The sequence below is a fragment of the Vanellus vanellus genome (assembly GCF_965231255.1).
Source record: "Vanellus vanellus genome assembly, chromosome: 9".
Lineage (NCBI taxonomy): Eukaryota > Metazoa > Chordata > Aves > Charadriiformes > Charadriidae > Vanellus > Vanellus vanellus.
The window spans coordinates 4,560,652-4,585,717 of NC_138914.1; the positions used below are offsets into that span (position 1 = coordinate 4,560,652).

A 25,066-nucleotide genomic window follows, 5' to 3' on the forward strand; every position below is an offset into this window, starting at 1 on the left:
TAAATTTCTCATGCCATCTTCAGACCTTAAAAAGCCAAGCAAGTAAACTGGTGACAATAAAAATTTTTCTGTTGTTTTTAATAGCCCTTTCATCTACAATTTTCATAAATATCTGTATCTTTTACCTTTACCCATCATTGTTATCTATAATTTGCACATATATTTTTTCCCATAACTGGAATTTCCCAGACACTTTTATACCAATATCGTGTATGAGCAACTTTTTTTTTCACCCCCTAAAGGAGTAACTGCTTTCTTGGCTGCCACTAAATTAGCAGACATCAAATTAAACTATTCTTTTGTCCATGAATCCCTCAGAGGAAGATCTCAAAAGAATGATGAAATATTCCACTAGTAATTTGTGTCTGGCTTTTAATTTGCAGCTTCATATTTTTTAGTCAAAAGTCTTGGATAAGCAGACAAACCTACCAAACATGATCAAAAATCTTTAATTCTCCATTCTTGGCAATTCCTACAAAACTTTTGCATCTCATGAAGTATTTAAGTGGACGATAGTTAAATGCCAAAGGTAAAGTAACTACAGTAAGAGTGATTCTCTCTCCTCATGACACAAATTGAGACTCTTGCTCACTGCTTATATTCCTCAGAGCCTATCCACTCCTGTAATACCTTGCCATTTTTCATCTTTCCCAGTTATTGTTCCCACGAGCTTGCTTATTGCTCGTGGTCCACACTATACGAATTCGTGTATAAAGTTGCTGCTACTGATGCTGTCAAAATATCTATCCATTTTTGGATAAACAAAACTCTTCCATTTACAGTTGAATGGCTAAAAAAAAAAATAAAATAAAATAACCCTTTTGTTCCAAACTGAATTACTGCCCACTGAATCCTGAAGGTATTTTGTCTGTTCCACCTTCCTTAAGAGAAACCACCAAGTTTACTAACTTAAAACACACAGGCACCTTATATAGAGTCACATCTTCACTCTACAAATGCAGAAAGCACACTGCAAAGTTGCAACATTTATAACGCCTCTTGTACAAACCAATTTAGCTGATAAGGACGTGCATGTAACCTTTGGTCCTTCACTTGCAAACAACACAAATCTATACCTTTTTATTATAAAAATCAGAGAAGTAAAATCCAAATCACTAATTATACAAAGATGCAAATGATAGAGGCAAATTTAAACAACTGTGCTTTCTAGGGCCAATCAATAAAGCACTCCTGCACAAATTGAAGACAAACAGGGTGGACTGAAATTGATCCACCACCAAATACTACCAATGTACAAAGTAAATAAACCCAAAAGAATAATAATTTATCACTCATAAAATATTTAAAAAGTGCTTTTCTTAAATGAAACAGCCTTTAAGTGAAACAGCCCAACTCATGTTCATGCCCAATGATGACAGTGCCTAGAAATTTATGATTTTGGATTCTAAGCTTATATGCTATCAGATCACCACAGAAATAAAACAAAGCTTAATTCAATTGTGGGATACAGACTCTGGTAGTTTAGGAAACCTATGAGCAAGCAGAAAGAGACCTGACAGACACCAGGAAGAAAAAATGTCATGGGTAAATCTGCTCAACAAGCCAGCATCTTTTAACAAACCAACCAGAAAAAGTGAAACTCAAAAACTTTTATTTACTGAATATATTTTGTGCTATCAGTGTAAGGTTTTAACTGAGGATTTTAAGAAGTGTTGCAACAAATAACTGTAACCACTTGCTGTTTTTCAATTCATTCACAGTCAACTTTTAGCCACTAATTGTACAAGAACAACATCAGCATAATGTCACAAACAAAGCAAAAAACCCCACCACAAAAAAAAACCACCAACCTTGGGTACCTATTTCCATATCATAGGAGGGCTTCATCTTACAGTTTAGAATGTGATTTAATATCATTCATGCAACAGAGACTTCAACACCACCTTTTCAACAGCACAGCATACCTCCACTATTAAGGAATTTTTCGACGATAGTCATTCTTAACTTCTCTTAGTTTCATGCCTACTCCTGCTGTGTTATCTAGTTAAAATAAGATCAATAGACAGCTATTAATTATGGATCAATGCTTAATTACCAGTTCCAAAGTTACTGTCATAATCAGTTGCAAAAATAACATGATTCCTATGTCCCATGTTTTATTACAATGCTATGGAGCGGGGAAGAGGTGAGCATACAGCTAACTGATTCACAGATGGCTAGAAATGGGCTTTCTCAGCAGAGAGTATTAAAGAAGGGAATTTTCTGGAGAAAATCCTTGGGGTATATGCTCAAAGCTGCAGATTATAGTCTCAAACATACACAGAAAGACTGGACTGCCTGAGGCAATAATGAGCTGAGCTACTCGCTACAGGTGTGGTCAACAGCAACAAAAAAAATAATCTATCAGTTGGGGTTAAGTAATCAAGGAACTGTATCTGTGAGTGAGTCCCCAAAACAGGGAGTGGGAAAATCATATCTCTAAGCACTAAATGAATACATTTCCAATGTTTGCTGAAAATGAACCTTCCAAACAAAAGAGGGGAAAATATAGTGGAGGAATTACCTACTTCTAATCAACCAAATCCCAAGTGCTTATAAACACTCATCTCACATTTATGTGTTCCCAAAAGAATCACATCTTCACACATTCTTCATAGTATCATTGTTGGCAGACATCAGCCAGAAAGATCAAATGAAAGTTTAAAAAAAAAAAAAAAATTAAATAGAAATAAATTGCCATACACTGACAATATTCCAGAGAAAAACAGAAGGAAACAAACAATCACTCAGATACCTGTAAAGAAAACACAGAGTTTGTCTATCGACACTTTATCTAGTGCCTCAGGAGGCAGATAAATGAAGAAACACTTGATTTTATAGCAAAACCTTTAATGAATCCTAAACATACCCAAGCAAGGTAAGGAGTCTCTTTGGGTAAACTGGTTGGGAGTTCAGATAGAGGGCGGGGAGGAAGAGTTTACTTATTCACAGCCAGGTTTAAGACCGCAGGTGTCCCAGCTAATTCTCAACCTAATGTCATATTCATGAAGGCTGTCTCTTCTTATCTAATTAGCCTTATCCCCTGATTACAGCTACATGAGGTACAAAAGGTAAATAAATGCAGCAAAGTGCAGCTTCCCTACTTCAAGACAAAGCTGTGAATATTTGTGCCAGAGCCAGATTGCTCCCAAGGTAGAAGTTCCACCAGTATGAAACAACCTGAAAAAATAATTAAAAAAAATAAAATAATCATAGTCTAAGGTTATATTTATGTTCTCATTTCCTTCTTTCATCCCCAAAAAGGAATCAATAACCACGTGTTTAATGGAACTGCCAGGGAAGAGTGGGCCAAACACAAGCTCCACTTTGGCATTTCAGTTTTGTCTGGAGTTTGAAGAGGGATTTCCAGTCATTTAGTTTGGGTACTTACAGAAAAAAACTGTTTGTGAAAGCCCGTAGGCTCATGTATTCCCTGCCTCTAAATGTAAAACCTTACAAATTACAGCAAAACTGTCAACCAGGGAAAGCCAAATAGGGAAACAATACGAACCTTCAAGAAACTTTCAAGAACTTAACATAAAGCCAAGAAAAAATTAAGAATTTGGCACTGAAGTAGCTTCTGAAGTCATAAACTGAAAGTTATTTCCAGCAATGTTTTCTGTTGCATGGACGATCATTAAACTCACAGCTGATAGCTTCTTAACAAAGACAGTACTTCCTCTGTTCAGCATTAATGAGATTTTATAGGTATTCAAGTCTAGGAACTGAAGGCATCTGCAGTGAACAACCTTGTACAGTTCCCTATTTTTAACATAGATAGCATTTGGCAGATTTTATAACAGGAATATTGTTTTATCTCATCTTCCCCCCCTCCCCCCCCCCCCTTTTTTTTTAATGTTTTCAACATGCATGAAATTTGGAGGTGTTGCGGCAGGACAGGACCCTTCTGAAGGCTAGGATAGGGCTGCATAGCGCACCAGCTAATCTGCTCACTGCATTAGAAATACTGGAGAGTTACCTTAAGCATTTTTTTTTATATGATTCTGATTTAATTGTTCCTTATTTATATTCATCACTGAAATCCACTGCATCTGAAGCTATTTTGAAAACACAACATTCTCCCAAAGGGCCCAATCCAACTCCCATTCAAATAAACAGCCTTCAATGGAGCCTATTTGTTGCTAGCCAACAAGATTGAATTCTGCTGCAGAGTGGTCCCTGGAGCGTTTGTCACAGCTCTTTACAAATATTGCTCCGGTAAGAGCAGGTCTAAATACACTTGTCCACATGCACTGCAGACAACTGAAATCTGTCTTTTAACTTCTTGAAACACTTGGTCAGATTTAAAATCCAAAAGCACAAAGAACTGAACCTATCAAGCATATAAAAAGTAAAAAGAGTAAAAAGTGTTTAACGGCTATAAAAAGGTAAAGAGCCAAAGGGAATGCAGAAGGACAATAAAATATTTTCATGTGATAGCATCAACTACCACTTATTCCACCCTTAAAACGAAGTAACACAGAAAAAATGTTTGTGTGTAGATTATAATGACAGTACACAACCAAACTTCTCAACAAGCTTGTTTCAACACAACTATGAACAACATCAACAGTTTTGAAATAATAAGAAATTTTGTAACAGATACAAAGCGTACAAACACCACTCCAATAGTAAGTCATGAAGGATATGAGGAAAGATTTTTAAATCTCAGCAAGTATCTACTCACATAGGGTTACCAAAATAACAAAGTTTAAGACTGATATTTCTTGATTATATCCTTATCATATGGAAGACCCTTATCTGTGAAAAGAACAATGTGACAGGCTTTGAGAAGAAGACAGGTTTTGCTGGTTTATGGTAAAGAAATAACTAAAAGTAACAGTGTAACTTCTAGTCTGAGGTAAGTAGTGAACGATACAAATGAGAAAAACTCTTTCCAAGGGAAGGACTCTTACTCTCAGATGCTTTATCCTACTTTGTAGCACAGAAATGCAGACACTGAATGATGAATTTGTTTGTAGTTTGAAGTCTGAGACAGTGGAAGATTAGGAGATTATTTAGATGGGAATTCTATAATGTAACATAGCAAAAATGAAGACCCTTTCACAGGAACAACCACAGGGCAACCTGGTCCGTTGGGAGGTGTCCCTGCCTATGGCAGGGGGGTTGGAACTCAATGATCTTCAAGGTCCTGTCCAACCTAAACCATTCTATGATTCTATTCTATGATAATGCAAGTTCAATACCTCTATTTCATAAGTAACACACAAAAAAAGATAAAGTTTTTTAAGAAGTTGGCCACCTTAATACCCGAAGAATACTCTTGAGAATCCGAGTTGATATCCAGTGATTTCAGTGGGGTAACTTACAGAATCACTCCATGCTTTGAGAGATGACAGAACAGAGCATAAAATACTAATTTCCACCTCCACCTCAAATCCCCACTGCAGCACCAGACAGACAGAGCTTGAAACCGAGCTCAACCAAAGCACTTTCTATGCCTCGCTCTGAGATGACTCAGTCCAGACAGCGCTCCATGCTCAAGCCCTACAAAAGCCTTCCATATCAGAGCCCTGTGAGAACAGTAGGGAAACACACGAAACCAGGGAAGTTACCTCCAAGCTCCTTATTGTAGGATCAGAGTCACATAAGCCATCATGGCAGGAACGCAACTTCAGCCATATAACACATACGCACCAAACACTGTTGGGACTGACAGGATTGGTCATCAACACAAACAGATGTAAATATGCATGTATGTACACAGATAAATATACGTATACACACAATTATGTGTATGTATATATACACACACATATACACTGTCCTTGTCCGTGTGTATATACATACGCGCACACACATGAAATGGACATACACTAAATCAATTAATTGCACAGAACTGCCAAAGGGTATACCCACCATTACAAGAGGAAAGTTGGGCACCAAAGATTTCAAATTTAAAACCGAGCTAGCTAACTTCCTTTAGGTTAAAAGATAAACCACATGAACGTAGATGTGCAGTGCAAGTTAGGTTCAGCACCAACACCACGTTTTATCCGACAGCCGTCCCACGCAGCCGTACACCGGCAGCCACGAGCATCCCCAGCAGTGGCACCTGCGGAGCAGAACCGGCCAGAAACACGCTTTGTTCGCTCCGGAGCCTTTTGCTTCTGGGAAAAATACTTATGCTCAGAAGCATGGACCAAAGTCGATTCCCGTGCAGCTGCTGATCTGATAAAAAGACAAAATAAAGAGGCTGGTTGCCAAAGGCACCAGAGCTGTCTAAAACGTACACATCTCATTTTACCTTAGCATGTTTGCTGTCAAGGTGAATAAAGGACTCCCGCTACACCCCAAGAGAGCTCCTGAACGCGAGCCCTTCAAGGAGGCCCCACTTACTCTTCCCGGTCCCACTTCTGGGAGCCACGACCCCCGGGAAGGCAGAGCTGCCAGCGGCCTTCCCAGGTGAGCGCAATGGGGCGGCCGCGCTCCTGCCTGACCTCGGCCACCAGCACAAACCCAAAGCCAACCCGCCCCCGCCAGCCGAAACGTGTTCCCATAAACGACATTACTTCAGTATGGTTAGTTTTAGGGGCAGGGAGACTTTCAGAGCTGCCGCTTCAGGGGGCGCTTTGGTGGGCGGCAGCCCTGGCCCGGCGGAGCGGCCGGTCGCTACCAGACCTTTGCCCCGGCCCCGCAGAGCGCCGGGCGCGATCCGGCGAGGGCCGCTCGTCCCCTTTCGCTTCCCCCGCCAAAAGCACAGCCGGGCTCCGGGCTGGACCGCATCCTCCAGGCGACGAAACCCGAGCGGCAGCCCCAGCTCCGCCAAGGCGGAAAGCGAAAGGTCTCTCTCCACCTGCGAGCAACGGGGGAGGCTCCGAAGGGGAGCGGGGGAACGGGCGGCTTCAAGGGGCGGAAAGCGGCGATGGAGGGGCCGGGGAGCAGGGCTGCTCCTGAGGAGAGGCTCCCCAGCGCGCCAAGTGCCGCGGCCCGCCGCCCTCCCGAGCGGTGCCGGCGGGACGCGGCGGCCGGGGCCGGGCTCACTCACCGGGAAGCTGCCCCGCAGGCGGGCGGATCTCAGGGCCAGGTCCCGCAGCACAACCCCCGCCTGCCCAGCCAAGGGAGCCGCCATCTTAGCCGCGCCGCCAAAGCCCTCCCGGCCGCCGCTGTCTCCGCCCTGCCCCGCTCCCCGGGCGGAAGCTCGGCGCGGCCCCGCGGCGCCCACCCCGCCGGAGGGGAGGAGAGGGGACGGGCGGGGTGGGGTTCCGTGTGGGGCCGCGCGGAGCGGACATCTTGGGGCAGGGTGCGTGGCTGGGGCCGGTGTGAGGGAAGGGCGCGATTGGGGGTACTCACGCCGAGAGCGGCGGTGGGGGGGCTCGGGGGGCCGGGGCGGGTGGTTAGAGCTGGAGGGGGCTTTGGGGGGAAGGCGGTGGCGGGGAACGGTGGGGACAAGGGTGTGTGGGGTGGCGTGAGGCGACAGCCTTGAACTACTGGAGGTGAGACCCTGGCTGGTTTGCCGCCTTTTTTTTTTATGACTAAAAGCACTTTTTTTTTTTTTTCTTTAATAGGAAATAGCTAATTAACCCAAGCTAATAAGCCCTAATAAGCACTGCTGGGATGTAGCTGACTCTTCATAGGCACTTTAATCTGAGTGCCACAAAAGTGGATCTGTCCGTTCTTCACCTGCAGGTAAAACCCGTTAAAAGTCAAAACTGAGATGCTGAAGTCAGGCCCACCGGGGACACAGTGCTAAGACCAGAGCCCTCGTAGCTTGTGGAGTTCTCTGTCTGAGCTGTGGCTTCATCAAAGTGAGTCCCAGAAGCCAGATTTGTGAAAATACCTCATTCCATCCATCGGGAATGACTTAGGGGCTGGTGTGGACACAGGTGTAGCGTGTCTACAATCTGAAGCAAGCTCAATAGTCAGATGGCCTGGTCTTTGCAGTTACAGTCTCTATGTGAGCCCACCAAGCGTTCTGTGTCTTTCTGGTTAATGCACAATCTGCATAATCCACCTGTGAGTAATGGAGAGTTGACTTTAAATAGTTCATGCAAGCTACCAATTAACAGTGATGGTTTGGAAAAAAATTTTTCAACAATTGAGCAGGAGATGAGATACCCTTGCAATTTTACAGCAGTTGATATTAATTTGCCTTTATTGAAGCATGCGGAGTTTAGCATTAGTTATGCTGAACATTATTTATTCAGTGGTTTATGATGAAACGGTTGGATAAACAAAGCACTCAAATCCCCATCTTCTAGTCTGGGATGCTCTTGTCAGTGCTTAGAACTTACACTCCTAGATGTGTTTTTAAAAAAAATCAGGACTGAACAACTCCTTTATTGGAATTTAATCAGCAAATAAATTATACTTCTATTAGAAAAAAATCTGCAATTTCATAAAACCTGAGGTGCTAGAAAAATCTGAAATTGAACAGTTTTGTCTTTGTCATGGCAATTTAAGTAATGTAATATGTTTCAATAAAGAATCTGAAGATGCAGCTTTTTGATAGCATTGAGCAATAATGTATGGTACCCAGTATTAACCTAGGTATTACTGTGTCCTTATTCTTTCAGAATATTATATACTGACTTTGGTATTATGATGGAGGAAATATAATTTCATTTTTAGTTTCATGACTGTGGTTCAGTAAGCACAGTGTTTCCTTTTCATACAAACTATTATGGCTGTCTGCATTAGGTTTATATATATAACAGGTATATAAGCTTTCCGATAATGTGTGTGGATTGCATGCAACGCTATCGTTTAATGCTACAAGGAGCACTTTCACTGCATAATAGAAATAGTGGAGAACCTTCTTTATTTTTTATTGTTTAGATTTAGTAAATGGAAAAACACTGCAAACGCACAGTCTAGGTTAGTCACCAAGACATGATTTTTTTGTATCTCTTTAAAGTATGATGAGAAAAGGTATAGAGATTCATTGTCTTCACATTCAGTTTCCTTCTATATATGCGTAAACCAAAGAAAATTTAGATCAAACAGGTCTCTGAAGCAACTAGCATAGCAAGCAACAGACAGACTTCTTGGAGTATGGGGTACAAGGATACGTGTGTGGGTGTGTGAGAGAAGAGGTACACCATATGAATTATTGTTAGGAAACTTACTTGGGATGCAGGAATTTGGGAACAACTAAGGAATAATCCCAGCACACTAGCCTGACAAATAAGGAGGGAAGGTGAGTGAACTGCAAAATTAAAAAGGGTAGAGGGAGAGAGGCTGATTTCAAAGGACATTCCTTCTAGGCTTCCAAACATTCATTGAATCATGGAATAGTTTAGGTTGGAAGGGACCTTTAAAAGATCATCTGGTCAAACCCCCCTGCCATGAGCAGGGAGATCTTCAACTAGATCAGGTTGCTCAGAACCCCGTCCAACCTGACGTGGAACGTGTCCAGGGATGGGGCATCTACCACCTCTCTGAGCAACCCGAGACAGTGTTTCACCACCCTCATTGTAAAAAATTTCTTCCTTATATCTAGGCTAAATCTGCCCTCTTTTAGTTTAAAACCCCTTGTCCTCTTGCCACAGGCCCTCTTAAAAAGCGTGTCCCCATCTTTCTTATGAGCCCTCTTTAAGTACTGGAAGGCCGCTGTAAGGTCTCCCTGGAGCTTTCTCTTCTCCAGGTTGAATAACCCCAACTCTCTCAGCCTGTCCTCATAGGACAGGTATTCTATTTCTCTGATCATTTTTGTTGCCCTCCTCTGGATCCCACTCCAACAGGTCCATGTCTTTCCTGTGCTGAGGAATCCCTGTATCTCTTATGGGTATGCAGCATTTGAGGGTGCTGCCTTTCTCTCATCTTCCCCAGGATGCATAAAAAGCTAGATTGTAGCTAAGCTTTTTAGCAGTCGTCTACTTAATACAAAATAACCAATAATGTTTTTGCAATTAAGTTTAGAAAAAGCATCGCATTAGGCTTAACTCTTAAGAACTTATCCTTAAGCCTAAATAATTGATAGCGTTCAAGTGAAAACATTTGAAAACCAAAAAAGTTATTTTATCACAGGTAAAACATAATTTTAAGTGTTTTTTCATTTCCTCTTCATTGCAGCAGTGCTTGTTAACAATGAAATAGTATATTCATTTTCTCATCCATGCAGATTACCTCCCCAACCATTCGCTAAAGACAAATGTCACACCCAGCACATGGATGGTGGATCCAGCCTGTCAGAAAGGTTGTTTATCGTTAACTTTTCATTTAACCGTAAAACCATTTGACAAATATAAACTCTTTATATCTAGCAGAGCTGAATGGATTTTTTTTTCTTAACAATTTTTCCTGAGTAACATATCTGAGCTCATGCTGATACATGTCAGGAATAAAATCACTATTACAGCAATGAAGCAGGGACCATTTATGTTTTCATGGATAGGATACTCTTCTAACTTAGACAGAGATAGAATTGGTCCAAATACGTCTTTTCTTATTCACACGATTAATCTTCAACTTCAGTAGTGTACTTGCGAGACAGGTGAGCCTCACGCTTTCACTTTTGCTCACTGATAATATGGTTGCTCCAGTCTGGTTTTAATGGGTTGTAGCCTCTTTTTCAGAAAACTGTAAACAGTGGACTGAACGACATTTCGTCATCTGCGTATTACTTTGTAATTATTCTTGTGTCAACTGTAGAACTTGAGCTTCACATCCAGATAAATTTCCTAGTGAATAACTTAATCATAGAATCATAGAATGGTTTAGGTTGGAAAGGACCTTGAAGATCATTGAGGACACCTCTCACTAGACCATGTTGCCCAAGGCCACGTCCAGCCTGGCCTTGAACACCTCCAGGGATGGGGCCTCAACAACCTCTGTGGGCAACTTGTTCTAGTGCCTTACCACCCTCAAAGTGAAAAACTTCTTTCTAATGTTTAATCTGAACCTGCCCTCTTCTAGTTTAAAGCCACTCCCCCTCGTCCTATTGCTACATGCCCCAGTAAAAAGTCCTTCCCCAGCTCTCCTGTAGGCCCCCTTTAGGTACTGGAAGGCCGCAATAAGATCTCCCCGGAACCTTCTCTTCTCCAGCCTGAACAGCCCCAACTCTTTCAGCCTCTCCTCATAGGAGAGGTGCTCCAGCCGTCGCATCATCCTCGTGGCTCTCCGCTGGACACGCTCCAGCAGGTCCATGTCCTTCTTCTGTTGGGGACTCCAGAGCTGGATGTAGTACTCCAGGTGGGGTCTCACAAGAGTGGAGTAGAGGGGCAGAATCACCTCCTTTGACCTGCTGGCCACACTTCTTTTGATGCAGCCCAGGATACAGTTGGCCTTCTGGGCTGCAATCACGCATTGCCAGCTCATGTTGAGCTTCTCATCAATCAGCACACCCAGGTCTTTCTCCTCAGGGCTGCTCTCTAGCCATTCCCCGCCCAGCCTGGATTTGTGCTTCGGATTACCCCGACCCAGATGCAGGAACTTGCACTTGGCCTTGTTGAACTGCGTGAGGTTGGCTTGGGCCCACCTCTCCAGCCTATCCAGGTCCCTCTGGGTGGCATCCCTCCCCTCCAGCGTGTCTACCTCGCCAAACAGCTTGGTATCATCGGCACACTTGCTGAGGGTGCACTCGACCCCACTCTCCATGTCGCCGACAAAGATGTTGAACAGTACAGGCCCCAGTACCGACCCCTGAGGAACATCACTCGTCGCTGCTCTCCACTTGGACATCGAGCTGTTGACCGCAACTCTTTGAGTGTGACCGTCCAGCCAGTTCTGTATCCACTGAGTGGTCCATTTGTCGAATCCATGTCTCTTCAATTTAGAGACCAGGATATCGTGTGGGACAGTGTCAAACACTTTGCAGAAATCCAAGTAGGTGACATCAGTTGGTCTTCCCTTGTCCACTGCCGCTGTAATCTCTTCATAGAAGGCCACCAGTCTGTATGTAAAAGATACACCACACACAGCATCCCCCAAAATAATTCATGAGCATAGCAAAACTGCAACAGACTCACTAAAATAGTCCCACTGTAGGTGACTGAAGAACGGGAAGCAAGATTGTAAACCGAGTCTTATGGTGACACTGTAGAGTAGGAGTCCTGATGCGGAAGTCCTTTTCAGCCTGTGATGCTGTTCCAGTCCTTCAGTGTTCCTCATTCCTTTTCTCTGGTCACATCTGCTTGTCTTCAAATGTAAAACCAAAAAGAAAAAATTATGATAAGTGGTAGATATAGCAATGAGTGGAGGAAGGGTAATAAAAGATTAAAATTAAATTAACAATGTTAAAGTCTAGAAAACAAAAGAAGCATAAAAATAGAACGAAAAATAGCATATTAGAATTGTAAATGACCTCCTAGGTCACTGAGTTCCGTCATTGCATATAGCCTCAAAAGTTCCATTCATTAAAAAATTACTTTAATATAATGGGAGGGATCCTGGAAGCAAGCAGGACAGGGTGTTTTTTGGCTAGGTAGGATCAAATTTTCTGTTTGCACTGTCTTCAGCAAATATATGAGGTCTATCTATTGCTGCATCATCGATCTATGTATGTCAGTATTAGTTTGCCTTTTTAATTTTCAAATTGTATGCACCTCTGCTGTACATAGTGGAACTTGTATGTGGCTAGGAGCAAAAGAATAAAATGAAGCCTTAAAACAGTCTTTGTATCTTCTATTTGATGCTGTGGGAAGCCAGGGTGCTGCATTTTAACACTGTGTGATAACTTTGACATGCAGTTAAAGCTAAAAACTGAAAAGAAGTGCCTAAAACAGGGAAGACTTTAAATAATAACATGTAGGAATAAAGAGAAAAAGTAGTGAAACAACCCACTTTAAAAAGATTTATAGCAAGAGAAGCAACACCAAGGGGAGTAATAGTAACAGTAATGCTCCACCTTTTTGATACCTACCCATTTGACTCTGTGTAAAAAGGAAACATGCAGGAATTATGACATAAATTAATTGGCTGAAAACAGTAGAAGTGATGCATCAATTTACAAGAGATGTACTGCTACCTTTTGCCAGCGGCCTACTGTATAATAAGGCAGACAGGGGAGTTCGAGTTTCTCAGAAGATAGACCGTAGGTCTATAACACTCAGTTCCAACAACGCTGATAACCCTGATATTGTAGGTAGAAAGACAATTTTATTGAGCTTCTGTCAGAAACAATATGGGACTGTGAATACAAAAAGTGTAAAGATCTGAGCTGTGGGATACAGTGGAAGAAAACAACCTCTCAGAGGCTGGACCTCTTTGATAAAATGTGACTGTATCTCCACAAAGACTTTGAAGCCTGTAAAAAGTATAGACAATCTAAATTCAGGAAAGAAATGTGTAACAGTCTGGGGAAAAAAAAAAAGGTAAAGAGTTATTGGGGAAAGGAATGGAGGTTAGAATAGCAGCAAAACAGTGATGTAATGAAAAGGCAGGCTCTGTCATGTGTATGCTAAGCAATTCAGTCTATTATGCAGGTAAACATTCTAAAAAGAAACATAAATTTATTAAATATGATGCAGAATCTTGTCCAGATCGATACTATTCTATACATTGTATTTTAAAGCATACTTAACAGCAAAACATTATATTTAAAAACATATTAAAAGCAAGCTATCTAGAGTGTAAAGGAAAGTTCACAGATTAAGAGATTGCCCAGACAGTCAAACGTGGAACATCCATACCCAAGGGCACATGCTTACTGATAGGAATCTGTGAACTGTGTACGCTGTGCAGTAAAGCTCCTTAACTATTGCAGAGCAGGGCTGGAATACCCATGTGGAAGAATAAAGGCAAGATGTCACTGCCTTAAGAGAAATTATTTGGATGCTGCCAGAACAAGCTTTATTATGTAGGATTGTTTGTGTCCTGCACTGTATCTACAAAAAGGTGACCGTTTTCCAGGGATGAAACCTGGATACTGCTTGAGACTGTGGGCAGCTGTAACTAAAAAAATAATCTTTGCCTTTACCAAAGGGAGGCTAGCAAAATTAGGAGATCTTTATGTGTTCACATCACATCTAATCCATGTTTTAATTCACAGGTTGCAAAATACCTTACAGCATGTCATCCCAACGTGTTACAGGGCTTGAAATTGTCTATTGTAATTAATTTCTAAACCTGTAGGGTGAAAGGGCTGCTAATATGTGAGGGGTAATTTTTTCCTGATGAATTTTATGGATTGCAGAGGGAGGGAATTGATTTTTCTGCCAAATTAAGTATTGATTTAAAAGTAGCTTTCTATGCTACCTAGTTTGGGGTCATGGGGTACTATTTCAGTGGATTTTGTAGATTTCTTGCTGTGTTTTCCTATTTCAATGAAATCTTTTGGCATGGACGCAGGTTTCACTTTCATTACAATTGGTTGGACACCAGCAAGTGGTTCAGTGATCATGGAAGTTCATGAAAACCATGACCTTTCTGAACAGCCTAACAAAGAAGTACAGTACTGTGTAAAAAATCTTACAGCAAAACCTGAATGCACCACTAGAGAAAACTGAACTGCTTACACATAAACCACGGTAACAACAGTTACTATGGTATTTGGTGTATACGCTTGCTGTTTTGTTATCGAGACCACATATTTGGACATTTACAAGTATGTAATATAAAGGAGGATTTTTTGCCTTAGCTGGTGACAAGAGTAGTTACGCCTAATGGAGTTGTGCTCTCTGCAGTCACAATTGTAGGTAGACAGCACAACTGGTGGTTTGAAAAGATTGAAATGCCTTAATGAGATCTTGGAATAGCACTTATATTTTATAATGTAAATCTTGGGCTTGTACATCCTACCGTGCAGGAATCTGGTGCTGGTATCAGACCCAATACAGACTATTCTGGGTTACGGGGTGCCTTGCATCAATTTGCTGTTCAATAAATTCAACAATTTATTGTTTCTCTCTCATTCTGTGCTTTTTATTCCATTTCAGTTTATATCTCCTTCCATTTTTTCAGACAGTGCTTCAGTATTTCTTACTATTTGTATTTTACACGTTAAGTCATTTCATTTTTGTCTTTTCCTGTACTGACCTCATGTCATTCGTTAGTGGCCACTGTTGTCATCAAGGCTTGAAGGGCTTGCAGTGAGAGAATGTCAAACGTGAATTCTCTCAAAGTGCTTTTATATAAAAAGAGCAATGTTTGTAAATTTTTTTTCCATATTTGGTATGTTGTCTGGGCTCAGCTCTGAGACCAGCTGTGAGGAGAAGGAGAATATCTCCAAATTCAACCACATAGGTAAGGTTGCGGTGATTTATTTTTCAATCAGTTCCCTTTGGAATAGAAACTATCAGTGAATAGCAATCTTCCTACGCATAGTACTGGTAAAGGGTGCTTCCAGGTGTCTCTTTTGCTAGCTAATGTATCAATTACCAGCTTATGTATCAACTGTTCAGAAATGAAAGTGTAGGGAAAATGTAAGTTTCTGGAGTAGAAAAAACAGGCTGTGAATGTTTCTGGAGGTCCCTTCCAATTACAGGCAGGAAGCCTTTAGAAGCCTGATGAGAACATAAAACATAACTGAGTAAGAACTGACCATGCCTATGGTGGACTGTAAATATTTTCCTGACCGTATAGCCTAAATAGTTGACCAGAATTCCTACTACATTTCCAAGCATCACCTTCCCTACACAGAGGAGTGTAGGTTTGTAAATAAACAGCATTAGTATTTGCTGTTTGAATGGTGTTTGCAAATTCTATGGAAATTGAAAAAGAAAATGGGAAACCTGGCAAAAAAAGCAAGCACTGTATCCCCATGGGACAGTACCTATATGAGCAAATTAGTAGGGAGGGTACAGACTTATTGATGCTTTCTACATAGATGCATTTTATTCAGTAAAAGAAGCCATATCATGTACAGACTAAGGAACAACTTCATTTTGGTGAAACTTTTTTTTAGCCTGTAAGCAGAATAACTCAAAAAAGTTTTGCATATGAAAATTTTTAGAATCTGTAATTAAAAAAAATGCATTCAACTAATTTTATAAACTCATGGATATGGACATAGACAAGTAGTCACGCTTTCAAAACTTATATCTGTGTACACATATATACTACAGCTTTTTCATGCTTCAGGAAATAATAATAGAAAGCTTTTTTTCTACTATTGGAGCTAGGAGGAATCAAAAAACTTCCCCGTGGCCTATCTTATTTAATAGCTTCTACAAAAGTATGTAGGAATTACCAAATTTTTAATTAATATGCATTTGTTAAACAGATCAAAATGGGAATGCTTTAGCCATCAGCTTGGCTGTAGCAGAGCCTAAAAAATTCTTCTTTTACATTCTGCGTCAAAACCAAAACTGGAATAAAATTTCTCCAAGCAACTGCTAGTTCTAGTATCCATCTGATTTAGTAAAATAACATTTGCAAGCTTAGCTGTTCAGTTTAATGCTATCAGGTATAGCTTCTGCTATGTATATTGTTTGTCCTTAATAAATGTTTTTGATGGTTTTGCTTCTCTAGGAAAGTTGAGAATGATTTAGTGCATACAAGCAAGTGTACAATCAAAATTCTTCCCCAATGGGTATTTTTGTACTATCAGTCTGTGCTTCAGAAGATGTTGAAATTTTTCTGAAGTAGAGAACCAGTGAAGACCAATTCCATTAAAAACAAATGCCATAGGAGGTATGTGATTTGTTCTGAGAGTCATTTAGGCTCAAAATGCATACTGTAATAAAAATTCAGGGAAAAAATAGAAAATCTACACGGACAGCTCATTTAAAGGCTGTGATGATTTTATGTTTAAAATTAAGGTAATATGCATCTGAAGTGTAGTATTCTGAGAAAATCACTCTTTTATTCACTTTAGATTTAGCTTCTTTAGACTTTTAGCGTATTTTTAATGAGTGTTGAGCTATATACTGAAATGAATCAGTTCGTTACTCAAGGCTATATGTGGCTTACTTGATAGAATTCAGAGCAGGATTCCTGACAAATGACCATTTGAAAGGATAAATGCCAAGAGTAAACTTTCTTATCTCTGCTGGTTTATGGGAACATAGTTATTAGTGTCTATGGCCCATGGTTCAATTCTATACAAAATGCCAAACTTACTAATACTAATCAACCTGCAGATATTAATGCAAGTGCATAATATGGTTTTGGCAGTAGGAATACCCAAGTCATGAAGTGTTGTTTATAATTGAAAGAATTTCAATATTGCCAATGAATACTCCCCCAAATTCTAATGGAATTTATATTTATGTAAGAGTTTATGGTTGTTTCTTTCAATATTTGCATATAATATTGCCAGCCAGGAAAGAAAAACAATACTATATGACTTGTATGACACATGCAACTGCCTGCCATGTTTCAACTGAAAACACGACTATTACCACCCAATAAAACTGAAAAGCATTACAATTAATTCATTATTTCAGAACAACAAATAATTGAGGAATTTGGAAAATACATCAGTGTTATGTGAAGAAAAGAATTTGTTAGGCAATAATGGTTGTGAATTAATCACTTAGAATCATAGAATCATAGAATTAGTGAGGTTGGAAGGGACCTTTAAGATCATCAAGTCCAACCGTTAACCTACCCTGATAAAAACACCACCACTTCTAAACCATGTCCCTAAGCACCTCATCTACCCTTTTCTTAAACACCTCCAGGGATGGTGAATCCACCACCTCTCTGGGAAGCCTATTCCAGTGTTTAATAACCCTTTCAGTGAAAAAACGCTTCCTAATATCCAATCTAAACCTGCCCTGACATAACTTGAGCCCGTTTCCTCTTGTCCTATCACTTGTCACCAGGGAGAAGAGGTCAGCTCCCATCTCTCTAAAACCTCCTTTCAGGTAGTTGTAGAGGGTGATAAGGTCTCCCCTCAGCCTCCTCTTCTCCAGGCTAAACAACCCCAGATCCCTCAGTCGTTCCTCATAAGGTTTGTCCTCCAGACCCCTCACCAGCTTTGTAGCCCTTCTCTGGACACGCTCCAACACCTCAATGTCCTTCTTGTAGTGAGGTGCCCAAAACTGAACGCAGTACTCGAGGTGAGGCCTCACCAGTGCCGAGTACAGGGGGATGATTACTTCCCTAGTCCGGCTCACCACACTATTCCTGATGCCGGCCAGGATGGTGTTGGCCTTCTTGGCTGCCTGGGCACACTGCTGGCTCATGCTCAGCCGGCTGTCCACCAACACCCCCAGGGCCTTTTCTGCCAGGCAGCTTTCCAGCCACTCCGCCCCCAGTCTGTAGCGCTGCATGGGGTTGTTGTGACCCAAGTTTTAATGCTAAGTATGATCTTGTGATACAGCATATAAATACGAGCTCCAGTCAATAAACAGACAATGAAGAGGCTTGAGAAGGTATTTGTCTCTTGTCCAGAGTTCCTGGGCAATGAGTCTTTACTTTAACCCTCACCTCTCAATGTAAGGAGCAGTTAGATTCATGCTGCTTCATATCAGAAGCACAGACCTAAGCAGGGGCACTGTGCCTTATACAAACTTGTCAATAGTATATCTTGCAGAAGTCTTTCATTCTTTTCGGGCCAGTGGGAGTAATATGTCAAAGATTTCCAGCACCACATAAAGAAAAGAAGATATACATACAATGGAGACTTACTTCTGTCTTACTGACAGAAGATATATATTAAAATATACGCTAAAATATTATGTAAGATCTTCCTTCTACTGTTTTTGTTAGAGGACATTAGGAATTCTGCAATATTTTCCTTCCCAATTCCTCCAGTTTCTTCCTGCTTATTCAAAACTGTGCGGACGTTTCAGTGCACCTAATATTCCAGAGATCACTAGCAAGCATGTACAGATTAATTGCATATAACACAGATCAAATTGTATAGAATTGTTAATATGTAGCCCAGTCCTGCCCTGTTGCATCTGTGCTGTCAGGTTGAACAGGTCTGTCTTAATAACCTGAAAGGCTGAGAGAGTGGGAATCAGCTCCATAAAACTCTACCCAAATGAGAAAATCAGTCCTCGATGAACAGTGAGGACAGACCATCAGAAATCATTTTTCTTGATGGGCAGATGGAGAAATGTGTTTTTGAAGGTAGGCGGTGAAGTTTTTGAAAGGCAACTATCAGAGGTCATTTTAGCCTCAGTTGATTATCTTTTAGGCTTTATCTGAGATTAAATGGCAAGTTCAAAAGTCTCATATGTACAGCTGTGGTCTGCAGAATGAAGTGTGTTTATTGTAGACGAAAGTTGAAGAAAAGAGACAAAGTCAAAGTCCACGAAGAGGAGAGTCCTTTGTTTTAGGACAGCATGTTTATCGGTGAACTAAAAGCCAGGGATTGTTTCACATTGTGTGATACTTTTGCTCCTTTGTCTATGTGAAACCAAACCAGAGTGCATGTTTATTATGCAATTTCTGCTCTTTTTGCGAAGAATGCTAGTTTCGTATACCTAAAATACTCAGTCATTCCCCAGGAAGATAACATCATCTGCAACTTAAAAAAAAAAAATAAAAAAAAGAGGCATACAGAAACTGTCCCGGTTTAGTCAAAAAGGCATTTGCAGCATGTCCTTATCTCTGTGATGTATTTCAAAGTGTCATTTGTTTAGTGGCCAGCCCAGCCTAAACCATGACAGCCACCAAGCAAAGAGGAAGCAAAAGCGTGCAGAGGGATTTCATGTTAACTTATTTTGTCTCGTTCCTTTTGTTATCTGCTAAAGAGTACAGTAGTCATATACGACAACTCTCCTTTAAAGACAAGGTTGCCATCCTAACTTCATCCAACTCATCTTAATGCTCATGGTGTCTCAAGGCAAGTGGTCTGCAATATTGCTAAGACTTGAGCTCAGATACCGCGATGACACCTAAACAATGGTCCGATCTTAAGGCAATTCTCCTCATTTGTTGAAGTAAGCTGAAATTTTCATCAGGGAGCTATCGCTTCTCATTTATAAAGAAAAACATCAGCTATTATGGTAATAATACAGAAAGCCTCATTAATTACAGCACACAATAAAGAATAAAGTGAGTGTAAAGAAGCCAAGCAGATGGTGCATTATAAACAGACTTTTTAAACAGTAACCTTCACAGTAGGGAATGCTGTAGGTAAGAGTGCAACTTAACTTTCATTAGAACATTTTTATTTCTATATTTAGAACATAAATGTATTTCCAGATCTGTTCTTTGCTGAAAGTTGAATTATTCTGGAAAGCCTGAGAAAAACAAAAAGCAATATGATTGCTTTCTAATTACAGAGATTATAGGGTGGGAGTGGGGGAGAAGGGGATATGCTGTAATGTTTTTACTGTTTTCCATCATTCCTTCTGCAGTTTTGAAACATACTGTAAAGAAAAATTTGCTAAAATCTTTTTAGGAAGAAATTGGTGGTTAGCAAAAACAAAAACAGGGGCAGACATAGGTCTCTATTTTGGGAGCATGGAGTTGGGGGAGAGGAGGTCTAGATACCATTGCATAAAAGGAGGAGCTTTTGAGGTACCATTTTCCCCAAAGGGAGGGAAGAGCAGGGTGAGCAAATACTGCTATATTTTAGTGGCAATTTTAAAAGACAAACCCAGTAAAGATTCCTCCAGCCATATCCAGCATTCCTGTATGCTGAGGAAATTAAAATGTAACATGCCAGTTTCCATTGCAAGCACCCAGAAAAGATCTGTAATAGCAACCTTTAAAATATTTGATTTGAGAAATGATACCCATACCATAAAACTAGCAAAACGTGGTTTGGGGTTTTGTTTGTTTGTTTGTTTCTTTCTTTTCTGTGTGGTTTAAGAACTCAATTCCCATCCAATAACTTACTAGCAGGATTTATTTTAATGAATGAAATGAATGCTAAGAAAAATCTTCTTTCTGCTTCAGCGCAGCAATGCAAAAATATTGTTCATATCTGCTGGGTAACGTAACTGACCAGCCCCAGGAACAACAGATGCTCAGACAAGATACTCTGCATCCATACCTACAGTCTTTATGAGCTGTCTAAACTCAGCCTGCATGTAAATCCCATCTGCCTTTGCAGACACTGCAGTGGGAGCAACCTCAGTGTTTGGGTTTTTTTGCCTGGTACCCTATGACTTCAGCAGGGTAACACAGAGCATAACAGAAGGACTGGCTCCCTGCTAACAGCTGATGAGGATCCTTATACTCTAGCCCATTTCTTGTATCGAGCCTTTTTTTGGTTATCTCTGAAATTGCAGTTCCCCTATATAAATATCCGGTGTATGGTAGTATGCATAGAGAACGTTCAGAGTAAGGTTGGGTTTGTGGCCATTCTTCTAAGGTCTGGGGTGATTCATTGGCCAACCCTCCATCCATTATACCTTGTTTTACAGGTCAGAGCATCAAAGACAGCTCCATATGATGCTACCAAAAGTCTCCTTTGGGTACCATTACCACGGACATCGGCCTGCCCTCAGCATGCCAGTCCAACAGGCCACATAGGCTTAGGCAGCTCATGGGGGTTATTTTTGATAGATCAATGGTCATATTTATCTGCTCCTTGAATGTGGCAATGGCAAGAGACAAACTCTCTTGAAGAAAACTCGCAGTCGTTTTGGTCATCCATCTGAAAAGATATCTAGCTCACATGTTCACAAAATACTTGTGTGAAACTGGGGCAGCTCTGAAACTTAGGAAAGGAGCTCTTTGCTGCCATCTCTCAGTGAGCCGAGAAGAGAGGGAGATGTACGTATAAACCTTTTGGCATATGCATTTGCCCGCTGTCTTCCTGAGGGGCATTATTTACTGATTTGCTAAGGAATCATTAACATTTGGAGAATTAGAGAAATGAAATAATGTTATACTCGTTGTATGGTGAAGAAAATCAGAACTGTGTTTAAATAAATCTGTTTAGGAGTTATCGTAACTGAACCTCAGTCTTGCATGCGGTAGTAAATGAAGCTGAGTCCATATGAATATGTAAGTACATCTATTCCTAACTCATCTGATGTGTTGAGTGTACTGAAAAATGGAGTGGAGACATCAGCATGACAGAAGGTGATGGTAGCATCGTTTAGGTACAATGATACAGGATTAGCACTGACAAAGGGTGTAAATAAGGGAGGCAGTAAATTGCTTCCTCTATGAAACGAGGCAGCCCTTGAGAGTATTTGTGGATTTGCCTGTTCCTTTTCTTGACAGTAAATGATGAAAAGGGTGCAGCTGATGGGTAAACTGCGAAATCATTTGTTCATCAAATGTTCAAACCGAGTTATAGAGTGTATCCAAAGATGCTATGTGTGTCTTTCTCCATAGGTGCAACAGTAATACTTTCAATATCAAAATTTTGTAGAAACATTGCTAAACCGTTGGTGCAAATCAGTCCTGAAACCCATGTCATCTTCATTTTCTAGTTTCAGAATCAAAGCTCTTCAGAAAGAATTAACACTTCTTTGTGAAGTCAAAGAAAAAGTTTTAGGTTTTTTGTGACTTTATGGGTTAAGCTATTTGAGCTAGTTTTTGCAAGTTTTAAGAAAAAAATCATAGCATCTGAACCTGGTCCTTTTTGTTAGCAACAGTATTTGGAGGAATAATTTAATGTTTGTATCATTACGGAAAGTTTCCTTAACATAGTACTCATGAATAAGCTCAAAAAAATCAAAGAGCATGAGTATGTGGCTATGCAAACACAAAGTTTGACCCAGAAGAGGAGATGTGTTAGAGTTTCTGTGACATCCTCCAGGGGTTTCACTATTGCTATTGATTTTACATGAAGGCACTCAGATGGTACAGTGATGGACGGCAGTATAAAACCCTAAGAGAGATGGATAGACATGATTAAGTGTTTATTGCCCAGCAGTCAGTACCTTTTCCTTATCCTCTCAGGTCCCAATCCACATATGATATGCTGTTACCGCTTTTAGCTCCAGGGTTGGTCATTAAACTCAAGCAGAAATAGCTGATATATTTAGGTCCAGAGGTCTCCAGTTCATTGCTTGTTTATCTCCATGCTGCAGTCTAACATCGTTACACTATTGAGGCCTAAATAAACAGCAGAGTTGTGAATATTTAATTTGTTAAAAACTTTTTATTCAAATTAATCTCTAAAGTTTTCAGCTATTTTGTTTGTTCCTTGGAGAATTTACAATTTCCCTTGAGATTGTAGTCTGTTGTTACTCTTTCCAAAGGAAACATAGAAATCATATTTTATCCCAAAAGAGTTTTATCCTCCCTTCTTGTTCTGTTTAATGTTTTTTAGTTGAATAGCGTGAACTTTTCTGGACACATTTCTGGGATTTATGCATTAGTATCAGACTCCAGATGGAGAGGCTTTTTATCAGATAAGCAAACCTGGAAGGAAGTCCTGAATGTTAACACGGGGGATGGAGACTGGTATGGTACTCTTTCTTTGAGGATATCTGATTGCATTTGAATGACACAGAAGATAGAGTACTTTTATTTTATTCACTCGTTCTATTACTCCCACAATAAACTATATAAGCTCAGTAAAAAAATTCTGGAATGTGGAAAAATTCGATAGCAAGGTGTACTAAGAAACAATGAACTTATTTCGTAGTTTACTACTGCTTGATATTTAGATGGCTAACTTTCTTAAGAGTGCTTTCAGATCCTGCAGATCAATATTCTGCTTGATTCTGATTTTAGTGTAGTTGATGGTATTGCCATGAATGCCTTACTATACAGCAAGAAGTCTTTCTGGAATCAAGCACGTGATCCTTACTCAGAGAACATTCAACTTATTTTCCAGTCATTGACAGCAGTTGATAGGGCTTTTCTCACTGGGTCTGATTTTATGATCTAGGATCAAGATTTGAATTTCACAGAGTTGTTTTTTTTCCCTGTAGGAGGAAAAGGTACAGTTTCATGTCAGAAGCTACAGGCTAAATCTACCCTAGCTAAATAGCCATAGAGGATACTTCTGAAGTCCACAAAAATATGAAGAAAAGTACACCCTTTCCACCTTTGTTGCACCCTTTTCATTCAATACAGTTTACAGCTAATATATCTGATTTGATTGGAGCCAAGTTGATAACTTTGGGTGAACACAGTAATTTGCATTTTCTCAGGAGATGCCTATGAACTGCCATCGTTTCCTTCCTCGTAGTTGTTATTCAAGGATAGCTTTTTGGTGTTTTTAGATTCAATTAATTTGTGAGGAATAATCTATATCTTAGACATGTTACTCCAGTGTCACTACTGAAGCAAAGTCATATGATGTTGTGTCAGACCAACAGTCTTTCTGGCACTCAATAAGATTCTTCCTAAAATCTGCTTCCCACAGTTCTGTGCCCAAAATGCCTTTTGTGCACTAAAACGGTATAGAAATGGCCAATCGCAAATGCCATTAAAACAATGAATGAATATTCATAGCAACTCTCTTTTGCATAAAATAAATTTTATTATCTCTTTATTTGCTGATATTCCCTAGTGACGTGTCAACGGTTCTGGGAAAAAAAAAAAAAAAAGCCTTTAAAAATATTGGCGTGTTTTTCTGTCACCTGAAAGTTCAGAGCTACAAAGTCTTTGCCCAGACAGCCTGGCTTCTTGTCTGTTGTCACTTGCTTCCATTTATCTAAGAAATGCTGCCAGTTATTTAGATTTGTCACAGACTCTGCTTTAGTTTCCTTTCACCTTATGATGTGGCTTACAGCTCCATCACAGAACTGTTTAGTAGATTGCTCAGCATCATCTCTCACTCCTTTGTCCACACGGTGTGGGGGTAATGTTTCTGATCCATTTTCCTTGCAAAGGACTCTGTAGCAAAGATAGACATATCTTATTGTCATAAAGAAGTACTTTTGTCAGCCTTCCTGTTGTGACTGAGTTGGGTGGCTGTTCTTCTTAGATGTACCCCAGCCTGTTTATGTTCAGCTACTTTCCATCTGACCTGAGCACATGCACTTATTTCTTTAGTGACATTCCGTCTTTACAGATGTGAATGCTGAATACTGATTTTTTTTTTTTTTTTTTTGCTGTAGAGCTCTATTTTGATTTTTTTTTTTCAGGTTCATTCTTCCACATTCTGGACTTCATGGTCAAATGCTTTGAAAATTCATTTTCTCAAGCCTAGTCTGAGATTTTATTGGAAATATTGCATTGTGTATGTAATTACACCTTCTTCCTCAGGACCACTCAATAATTTATACCCCATTAGAATGTGTTTCGATAGGAAATCGTGGTTGCTTGACCAGCTCAATTATGCTATGTGTTCCAGAAGAATTTGCTATCATAAAACTGCATGGCAAAGCATTAAAAAAGCCAAATA

General features: G+C 40.2%; 1 protein-coding gene and 1 long non-coding RNA gene across 2 annotated transcripts in view; one reads left to right on the forward strand and one right to left on the reverse strand.

The window, feature by feature from the left end:
* Positions 1 to 7,100, reverse strand: part of SUCLG2 (succinate-CoA ligase GDP-forming subunit beta) — a 140,583-nt gene extending 133,483 nt beyond the window's left edge. The window contains exon 1 of the mRNA XM_082487480.1: positions 7,010 to 7,100. Within this exon, the coding sequence (XP_082343606.1) occupies positions 7,010 to 7,093 (84 nt within the window). The 5' untranslated portion in view covers positions 7,094 to 7,100. The remainder of the gene's footprint in view (positions 1 to 7,009) is intronic.
* Positions 7,101 to 7,229: 129 nt separating this feature from the next.
* LOC309675425 overlaps positions 7,230 to 25,066 on the forward strand; it is a 56,908-nt gene continuing 39,071 nt past the window's right edge. The window contains exons 1-2 of the long non-coding RNA XR_014269497.1: positions 7,230 to 7,264; positions 7,530 to 7,650. This is a non-coding gene — a long non-coding RNA (uncharacterized lncRNA). The remainder of the gene's footprint in view (positions 7,265 to 7,529; positions 7,651 to 25,066) is intronic.